Raw genomic sequence first — 10,706 nt, forward strand, 5'->3', positions numbered from 1 at the left:
AGAGCTAGTTCCAGGACAGGCTCCAAAGCCACAGAGAAACCCTGTCTCGAAAAAACCAAAAAAAAGAAAAAAAAGAAAAAAGAATATAATTTTTTTACTCTGGTTTTTTGAGACAGTTGCTTTGTGTAACAGTCCTGGAGGTCCTGAAACTCACTTTGTAGACTGGCTTCGAGGTCACAGAGATCCATCCGCCTACCTCTGCCTCCATCGTGCCTGGCCCATTTGTTTCTTAATTAAGTGTCTTTCGAGAAATACTAAGACATTGCATAGTAGGCTTATTTGTGGCCTGTCCTAGTTTGCTTTTGTTGCTGTGGTCAGAAGCTGACCAAGATCAATGGGAAGGAAAGGGTTTATTACACTTCTGAGTCAGAACCCATCAAGGAAGCCTCAAATGAGCTTAAGCAGGAGCCTGGAGACAGGAACTGAGGCCAGGCTTAAGCAGAGGTCAGGAGGCGCATTGCTTGCTCTTCATAACCCAGGACCACCTTCCAAGGTGTTCCCTCCCACAGTGGCGCCGTCAGTCATCAGTCAAGACAGTGTCACAGGCGTGTTCACAGGGCAGTTTGATGAAGGCAGTACCTCCCTCGGCTGAGGTTTCCTCTTCCCTGTTGTCCAAGTTGGCAGCAAAGATTAGCCATCGCCTTGCCGTATTCACAGCAGGACACAGCTGAGGCAGCGTTGTTTGGATTTTGGTACATATAAATGGTTTCTTTATTAAAGCTTTTTCTCTTACAGTCTCTGCCATCCTGGACCCTGCCCGCCCTGCCCTGCTTTTACAACTAAAGCATGTGAATGTGGACGCACCAGGTAAAGTTAGAACTGGACTGAGGAAGAAGTCAGTTTCCATATGCACGATTCACATGTGATTGTCTGATGTAGAAGATTAGTAAGCAGATAGAAGTAAGTGATTGGCATAAATAAAATCATCCCTGATGTCCCTGGGGACTTGGTTCCAGGACCTCTAGGGTTAAGGCAAAGCTAGAACCAAAGCTCTGTTAGCATCTTGTGAGGTAAGCGTTCTGGCTGTATGCAGTGCAAACATGCCCGGTCCCAGGACACTGCTCTTGTGCTTCTAGTCTGAGCCTCTCAGATCTGGGGCACACTGTTCCTTTCTTCCCTGTTTCAGAGGAAGCCGGGCAGAGTGAGAGAAGAACCCAGACTTCGCCCATCCTTCCAGGGTTCTTTCCCCTCCTGCATACTGCTCAGTAGAAGACAGATGAATGATGATTAATTACCTAGGACAAATTCTCAGAGCGAGCCTTCATTTCTCCACTAATTAGAAAAGAGGGAAAGGCAGGAACAAAGGAGAAAGAAGTGGAAGGGATGGAGAGAATAGTTGAGGAAATAAAAATTGGTAGGAGGGGGCTGGAGGGATTGCTTGGTGATTTAGAGTGCATGACCATTGTAGAAGACGAGACCATGTTGGGCAGCTCACAGCTGCTGGTTACTCCACCTCTGAGGGGTATGACATCTGTAGCCTCCATGGGCACCTGCATCTCTGTTTATAAGAACAGAATTTTAAATAATAAAAATAAATCTTTAAAAATGAGAAGAAAACATGTTAGAGGCAGCAAAATCAAGAGAAATGTTTACTGGGTGTTAAGGGAAGGGTTTGGATTTTACTGTTATTTTGTCTATATAGTGGGGACTTTGAGAGTAATGTATTTGTATCTTTATAGGCACACAGTTCGCTGTGGTCAGGCTGTCTCGGTCCACTGTTCTAACGTGTGTGAAAATATTTTGAACTGTGGTCAACACCACTGTGCTGAGCTGTGCCATGGGGGTCAGTGCCAGCCTTGCCGGATCATATTAAACCAGAGTAAGTGGAATGCACGTGTTAGCAATGCTCAATGCATTTTTCTAGAATTGTGTGTTATGTCAATTATAGTACAGCAAAACTGTTTCACAGAAGCCTATACTAGAGGGAAGGTTTGGGGGATGGGCATCAAAAACAAGCTCATAGTGAGGTATCTATCTATGTACTTAACCAGGGTTTCTAAAATGAAAAAAAAAATGTTGGCAAGGGCATTTGGCATCTTCATTCAGTGTTGGCAGATGTACAAAATGCTAGTCATTTTGGACAACTATTTGTCAGTTTCTTATAAAATTAAACATATGTATATGTTATGACCCAGCCATTCCGCTCTGATATTTGCATACCAAGTATGCAGAGAAAGGACTGTACAGGAATATGTGTTTCTAAGAACCTCAAACTGAAAACAACCTAGATGTCCTTTAACTGGAGGAAGGAACAGATAAGTAATTTTTTTTCCTTTCTTTTTTTTTGAGACTGGCCTTATTATGGTGGCCAGAATGTTCTCCAATCCCTAGAGTTCTGCTTTACCTTCCCAAGAAGTACCAAGGAGTGTACCATTAAATGGTCTTCTGGCCACATATGTAGTTTATTTTGTCACGTGTCGATTCTTCTAGGACCTTTTTCAGCCTTATGTAGAAATTGAATGCACATTGCTTCTGGGTGTTCATTAAATGCCAAACATACAGCTTAAGGCTGGTTCCGTAATACTGTTCAGGCAGCTGTGACCCTTGACCCTGCTGCTACTCTTGTGGTTCTGTCTCTCTTGCTAAGCACACCCATATGGTGGTTCACAACCATCTATAATGAGATCTAGTGCCCTCTTCTGGCCTGCAAAATATATGTGCAGGCAGAACATTGTATACATAGAGTGGTGGATAAAGATGCACATATTCTTATTAGAAGACAGAATGTCTTTTGTTTTTTTAATGTGTATGGGTGTTTTGCCTGTGCATGCATGCAAGTGTGTGTCTGTGTCTGTGTCTGTGGGTGCATGCCTAGTGCCCAAGGAGGCCAGAAGAAGACACTGGATTTGTGAAACTGAACTTACAGGCAGTTGTGAGCCATCACGTGGGTGCTGGGAATTGAACCTGGATCTATAAGAGCAACTAGTACTCTTAACCACTGAACCATCTCTCCAGCACTGGAATGTTTATTTTTAAAATGTAAAAAGTTTATGTTTTGGTGACTTGAAGCTATCTCTTCCCATATGCCAATAGTTCTGTCTAATACACTATTTTATAGAAAGGATTTTTTAATTAATTAATTTATTAAAGATTTTTAGGATTTTTTTTATAAGTTCTCACTATGTAGCCCTGTCTTGCCTAGGACTTGTTAATAAACCAGGCTGGCCTTGAACTCAATTACATTTATTCTTCTGTTCATTTTCTGTACCAGTAGATAGCCTAAGTTGTCCTTAGGAAGAAATTACCATTAATTAGTTACATGGAATTTCAGTTTTGTTTCTACTCTTTTGGTCACCATTTATCATGTGAGCAAGGTATACATACATAGATTAATTTGTGATAAATATCCTTTGTGAAAAAAAAAAAAGTGCCCCCCCCCAAAAAAAGATTGTGGGGCAGTGGTGGCACATGCCTTTAATCCCAGCACTCAGAGGCAGGTAGGTCTCTGAATTCCAGGACAGCCAAGACTACACAGAGAAACCCTATCTCAGAAAAAGAAAGAAAAAATTGCAAAGTGATGCTTATGAGAAAAATTATGTAATTTAATGAAAATAACTCTTCAGATTTAACAGTAGTAGTATCCAAATTATTAAGAATTTCATATTGTGGTAATGTTTTTTAATAGTGAGGCCTTTTTGAAAGCATTTAATATAAAGTATCAAGAATCCATTTTGCTTGTGTTGAAGTGGAAATGGGGGCTCTGGATGTCAGCTGCTCTACTACCATACCACCAATTAAGCCTGCAGTGCCCTCTGCCACGGGGCTCCCCTAGCCCTAGGTACTAAGTTGTGTCCTTTTAGTGTGAGGCAGTCTGAAGGATATGTTGCAAGGCCCTGAGAGATACTGGCGGAGGAACGGGAGCTTTTATTTGTTCCCATGTAAAGCTCTTAGGTGTGTCAGAGAGCTCCTGTATAAACCATAGTAATTTCAGCATCATGTCTGACCTATGCTAATGAATATTTATAGACTATTGGGAATATTTTTAAAGCATGGATAGGTTGCTAATTTGTCTTTTAAATTGTGTCCTCAAGTGTGCTACTGTGGCAGCACCTCCCGAGATGTGTTATGTGGAACAGAAGTGGGGAAATCTGATGGATTTGGGGACTTCAGCTGTTTAAAGATATGTGGCAAGTAAGGTTTTACGTTTTCTTACTTAATTTAAGTTGCTTTTAGTTAAAACTTCATTCTATGTAACAGTTACACAATTGTCTATTGTTTTTATGAAAAGGGACTTGAAATGTGGGAACCATACCTGTTCTCAAGTGTGCCACCCTCAGCCTTGCCAGCCTTGCCCACGGCTCCCCCATTTGGTGCGATGTTGCCCTTGTGGCCAGACACCTCTCAGCCAGTTACTGGAACTTGGAAGTAATGGTCGGAAAACATGCATGGATCCTGTCCCTTCGTGTGGAAAAGTGTGTGGCAAACCCTTGTCCTGTGGTTCCTCAGGTAACTAGTTGACATAAAATTCATTTTATAGGATTTATTTGGGGGCTGAAGAGACAGCTCAGTGATTAAAAGGACTGGCTGCTCATCCAGAGACCCAGGTTCCATTCTCAGCACCCACATGGTGGCTCACAACTGGTTATCTGTAATAGCATTTCTAGAGGATCTGATGTCGTTCTTCTGGCCTACGTGAATATAGAGAAACCACACATGGTGCATAGACATACACATAAAATAAAAATTGAAAAGTTTTTTTTTAATGAATGTAAATGTTTAGCAGCAATGATGCTTTAACCAAGTAATAAATGCCACTCTAAAGAGGTTCTCATAAACATAATAATCAAATTTGGACAGGTATTTTTTATCTTTTTACTCAAAGTACTCTTGTGAAAATACAGATTTCCCAAGTGATTTCTCCAATTTTGTTGACAACGTTGGTTCTCTGTGTGCCTACTCTAGTACAAACACCATATATATATATGTGTGTGTGGACAAATCCAGCATTCCACACATGTTTACATGCCATCTTTTGTGATAGGAGCATGCTAAAACAACTGGGGGGGAAATTTAGGTCTGAAATTCTAAATGACAGAGTCTCAGCCAATTTAAGCACTTAAACAGTGCCTTCTAGCTAAGCCTCCTGGATAGCCGAGGGCAACACCTTGAGCATCATTTTTGGATGGATGCTTTTCTAAGATGGGAATCTTTCTATGCAGCTCTGGCGAGACTGGTACTATGTAGCTGAGTCTGGCATCAGATTGGTGGGTAGCTTCCTAACACAGCCTCTCCAGGGCTGGATGACTGATAGGAGCTACCATACCCAGACTGTATCATCTAAAGAAGCCAGTCACTGAAGATAAGATAACTCTTTCCCGCTGTGATTGAGCACACATCTTTCTGTGGAGCCCCTCAGGTTTATCAGGCTATTTGCTCTACTCCTGTGTGCAGTTTGGATTGTTTTATGTGCTTTCGAGGATTTTTGTTGTATGTTTCTTGTTAATATTTTTAGTGTGGCTGCCTCTGATCACTAATGATACCTTGCTTCCTCTTTTGTGACTTCTGGTCATTTGGATATAGAAATCAGAAAATTTCATCAGACTTTCTTCCTAAAGTGGGGTTTTGTGTATCCCAGAATTACCTCACACTTGCTATGTAGCCGAGACTAACCTTGAACTTGTGATTCTCTTGTCTCCAACTCTCAAGGACTCTGACTAACAGGCCTTAAATTCATTATATAATCAAATTGACCTTGAAATCCCAATCCTCCTGAGTGCTGTAATCACAGTCACGCACTCCTTATGAAATTTTAATGCAGTGCTGGGGATCAGACCCAGGGCATTCTGCAAGTTAGGCAAGCACCCTACCAGGTGAGTTACATCTCCTGTCTCAAGAAAGGATAAAACAGAAAATTTTACCCTAAATCTGGTTAGCTATCAGGCGAATGTAGGTTGTCCACGTCTATAATGACAACAGCCTCAGTTGGTGGAATTATGGATTGTGATTTCAGAATTATCTGTGATTCCCAGGTAGCTTATAGAGCACGGAGCATTTCATCGAAGTCATACATGATTAAATTCTAGGGAGATGTGAATCTAATATAAAGACTTTGCTTGGCACCTAAAGCAAAGGTCAGAAAAATCTATGCTTTGTGTCAGCAAGCAGCATGCATACCAAAACATATTCCAGCGACTGATCTTTGAACGTGCCCGGCTTGGATGAAGGGAAGCTGAGGGAGAAGCACTAACCACATTCTTCTCCCTCAGCTCCACTTTTGGAGTTATTAGGACTAGAGGTGGAAAAATGGTGTTGGTAGTGAATTGGAAGAATCAGAGCAAGTCGCTGCGATTCTCACTCCCCTCTCTTTCCTTTGTATTGAAGATTTTATCCATACCTGTGAGAAGCTCTGCCATGAAGGAGACTGTGGACCATGCTCTCGTACGTCAGTCATTTCCTGCAGATGCTCTTTCAGGACAAAGGTAAACTGTTAGAATCCCTGTCATCGTCTCCTTTTTATATGGTGATTGTCAGTGAGGAGGACCCAAAATAACCCAGTTAACTCACTGGGTCCCGCCTATGTACACTGACGTACCTACCGTGCCCCATTTTTAGGATAGACTGGAGTTATAGCACTCACGGTTCAGAGGTCAGTCACAGGGGTGAGGCAGTGTTAGCAACTGCAGGTGTGAAGAAGGAACAAAGACTGCTCTCATTTAGCCAAATGAGAATTGGACACAGCCCCCAAAACTCCTCCCCTGAGAGTTTGGACCGCTGCTGAAGTAGCCAACATGCTCACTTAATTCTTCTGAGCTGAAGGTCAGGGGCCCCAGGACCTCACACAGCCTGGTAATTTGGCAGACTCTGCTAATTCACTGAAAAACTGAAAACTATCACAGTTATTGTTACAGTTTTTCTTTTGTCTTCTTTTTTTTTTTTTAAGATTTGTTTGTTTATTTTATGGAAATGAGTACTCTTAACTGTATGTACCTCTGGAAGAGCAGCCATCTCTCCGGCCCCACCAGTGCAGGTTTATTACTAGGAAGGGAAAATTAGTCCGTGAGGAAACAAGTAGGAAAGAATATGAGAAGGGAGCACATGTGAAGCTTTTGTTTGTCCTCTGTCCTTCCCCATGGAGTTGGGACAGCATTACCTTCCAGTATCTGACAGTATAGAGAGAGTATTCCAGCCAGGAAGGCTCACCGAAGCCTGTGTGTTGAGAAGTTTATTGTACTAGTATGATTTACTACCTACAAAGCCAGTCTGTCTTTCCAGAGTTTGTGTGACCAAAGCCTCAACTTTAAGACTGTCCAGTGTGGCCAACCTGCTTCTATGGCATAGTCTTAGACTATCCAGTTGACACAAACCATAAACAAATAATGTTATTCAACTAAACAGTATCTTTTGAGAGTCAAGTACAGAAGTCAAGATTCAGTTTCTAATTTCAGTCTTGGGGAGTCTGATTGGGCTTTGTGTTATAAAAAGGCATTTGACCATTTTGGAGTTGGGCTTTAGTACCCATTTCTTCTCTAATCAGAAGAGGCATGAAGTCTTGGGATGGGGCCTTCTAAGTAATGATCTGTGCTGCTCCTCTTCCAGGAAGTCATTTCTGCACATATCAGGACCTCCTCCGATAGTCTGGGGTGGAGACAGACCTCAACAGTTGATTCTTTTTAATAAAGTAGCCAAGGTCTGGGAACCATTGATTCCCAAATAAGTTTGAAGATACAGTTATCTTAATGGATAAGATTAAGAATAAAAGAAAAAAAAGAAAAGTAAACATTATTATGATGGAAATTGTGTTGCGCTTATGAGGTATTTTTCTCAACGTCACAATATATGTAAATGTTAGTTGTGGAGCCGATTACACTTTGTAAATGCCATATTGACGCAGTAGTTGGGGTGTAGCTTAGTGATGGAGTGTGTATTGAGCGTGTAGAATTTTTCTTTTCTTTTTTTCAAGATAGAGTCTCTGTGTAGCCCTGGCTGTCCTGGAACTCTCTTTGAAGAACAGGCTGGCCTCAAACTCGGGAATCTGCCTGCCTCTGCTTTCCAAGGGCTGGGATTAAAGTCACATATTGCCTGGCTATGTGGATTTTTCACAAATGTTTCTTGTAATGGGGTGAAAGCAAATTTTGGGGATGTTGTTTTGTGTGTGTGTGTGTGTGTGTGTGTGTGTGTGTGTGTGTACACATGTGTGTGTGCTTGTGTGTGTGCATGCATATTTGTGTGAGGGTTCCACATCCCTTGGAACTGGAATTACGAACAGTTATGAGCTGCCTTGTGGGTGCTGGGAATTGAACCCAGGTCCTCTGGAAGAGCAGCCATCTCTCAGCCTTTCTTTTCTTTTTCTTATTGATTTGTGTTTTGTTCGAGACAGGGTCTCAATCTATAGCCCACACTGTACCTCACAGTACTGCCCAAGCTAGCCTTGAATTCAAGGCTGTCTTCTTGCCTCAGCCTCCAGAGTGCTGAGATTGTAGGCATGCCCTTCAGTTTTGTACACCTCCACATTTATTTGCAGCTCCAATGGCCAGTTTTGTAAATCAGAGCCATTTTTACAAAATGAGCCAAATACAGGTGCAGCTTCTAGGCAGCCCAGCTCCTTCCTCCTCGCATGACTGACTGAGTTCCCCGTCCACCGGTCTTGCCGCACAATGTTCCAGCACATGTTCCACTCGACCGTGCAGCAGCAGAGGGCATGTGGTAGCCTTTGGGGGTCTCTAGCATAGCTGAAACCACAGTCATAGTTTCAAAGGTCTGCAGTATTTTTTTTTTTTTTTTTTTTTTGGCTACAGTATTTTCATGGGTACTGTAAATACTTGCCCTTAAATGACAGCAGATTCTTACCTATTTTCAATTTTTTGTTTTGTTTTGTTTTTCGAGACAGGGTTTCTGTCTTTATTCCTGGCTGTTCTGAAACTGACTCTGTAGTCCAGAGTGGCCTCAAATTTATAGAGACCCACCTGCCACAGCCCCCTGAGTGCTAGGATTAAGGGTGTGTGCCACCACTACCCAACTCTAATTTCAATTTTTAAAAATTATTTTTTAATGAGTTTATTTTTTGAGATAATGTCTTATTATGTTGCCTGGCTATCCTTGAATTGGTTGTTCTGACCGTACCTTCCAAGTGCTGGGATCACAGGTGAGGGCTAGCATACTTATCTTAGATTCTTCATTCTTACATCTGCTTTTCATGGATTTTACTGTTTGTGTCCTGGTTAGGTAATTGTTTCCCTTTGTTTTGATGCCTTTAGCTACTCCTTTCTTTCCAGATTTCATAATTCCTGATCTGCTCTTAAGTTTCAAGATCAGGCTTCAAAGATTGTTGCAATCACACTACGTAAAAGTCAGGAAATCTGGGGTCCTGTTGTGAAGCTCACTGGCATAAGTGAGCTGGCTCCAGGCCGGAGTTGGTGAATAGCGCAGTTATATTTTGTGTTCTTCTGCAGGATCATTTTTATTACTTCTAAAGTAGCTATTGTTTCTTTTTCTTTTTCTGTAGGAGCTTCCGTGTACCAGTCTTAAAAGTGAAGGTATGACTATAAAGGGGCACCAAAGGACTTTCTGGAATGAAGATAATGCCCTGTGTATTCATGAAATGTTGATATATGTCTTTGTTAAAATTCAGTGAAGAAGCATTTAAGATTGTCCATTACATTTTTAACATTTACAGTAAAGGGGGAAATCATTCATTGAAATCTAGTTAGTAGATTTCTTGGGGGTGGGGGAAGCTGACTGAACTAAATACATTCATGTCTACAACTTACTTTGAAATACTTTTTAAAAATTAATTGAAGCCAGGTGTGGTATATGTATAAACTTTTCTTGTTTTCTTTCATTTAGCATCTTTTTTAAATTTGCCATTTTTATGGCTAAATAATACTCCATTTTGTTAATATATACAGCATTTTATTTATCCATTATTAAATAGTTGATATCTATGTAGGTGATTTCTACCTTTTGGCTACTGTGAATAATGCCATTATAAAACTTAAATATTAGTTTGGTTTTTTTTTCTTTTTTAGACAGGATTTCCATGCTCCAGCTGGCCTCTAACTCACTCTATAATCAAAGATTCCCTTGACTTTCTGATCTTCCCAGCTGTCTCCCAAATGCTGGCATTATAGGCATGCACCATTATGCCCAGTTTTTTGGTTATTTTTTTTTAATATTTATTTATTATGTATACAATATTCTGTCTGCGTGTATTCCTGCAGGCCAGAAGAGGGCACCAGACCTAATTACAGATGGTGAGCCACCATGTGGTTGCCGGGAATTGAACTCAGGACCTTTGGAAGAGCAGACGATACTCTTAACCACTGAGCCATCTCTCCAGCCCCCTTTTTTGGTTATTTTTTTTAATTATAATTTATTTTTACTTTCTGTGCACTGTTTTGCCAGCATGTATACCTGCGTGAGGGTGTCAGATCCCCTGGAAGCTAGAATTCCAGACAGCTGTGAGCTGCCATGTGGGTGCTGGGAATTGAACCCAGGTCCTCTGGAAGAGCAGACTGTGCTCCTAACCACTGAGCCATCTCTCCAGCCCTGGTTTGTTTGTTTTGTTTTGTTTGTTTTGAGGCGGGGTTTCTCTGTGTAGCCCTGGCTGTTCTGGAACTTGCTCTGTAGACCAGGCTGGCATCAAAGTCAAGGATCAGCCTGTTTCTGCCTCCCAAGTGCTAGGATGTGTCACCATACCAATCTGTATGCCCAGTTTTTAAACAAATTTTTGTTTAAATAACTTTTTTTTTTTTTTTTTTTTTTTTTTT

The 10,706-nt window shown here is 41.3% G+C and overlaps 1 protein-coding gene across 2 annotated transcripts in view; it reads left to right on the forward strand.

The window, feature by feature from the left end:
• Positions 1–10,706, forward strand: part of Nfx1 (nuclear transcription factor, X-box binding 1) — a 56,634-nt gene that overhangs the window by 21,277 nt on the left and 24,651 nt on the right. For both annotated transcript variants that reach the window (XM_005361997.2, XM_005361998.3), the window contains exons 6-11: positions 736–807; positions 1,680–1,819; positions 4,032–4,131; positions 4,229–4,446; positions 6,322–6,419; positions 9,443–9,473. In XM_005361997.2, the coding sequence (XP_005362054.1) occupies positions 736–807; positions 1,680–1,819; positions 4,032–4,131; positions 4,229–4,446; positions 6,322–6,419; positions 9,443–9,473 (659 nt within the window). The remainder of the gene's footprint in view (positions 1–735; positions 808–1,679; positions 1,820–4,031; positions 4,132–4,228; positions 4,447–6,321; positions 6,420–9,442; positions 9,474–10,706) is intronic.

This window comes from Microtus ochrogaster, linkage group LG5, assembly GCF_000317375.1.
Source record: "Microtus ochrogaster isolate Prairie Vole_2 linkage group LG5, MicOch1.0, whole genome shotgun sequence".
NCBI classification, from domain to species: Eukaryota; Metazoa; Chordata; class Mammalia; order Rodentia; family Cricetidae; genus Microtus; species Microtus ochrogaster.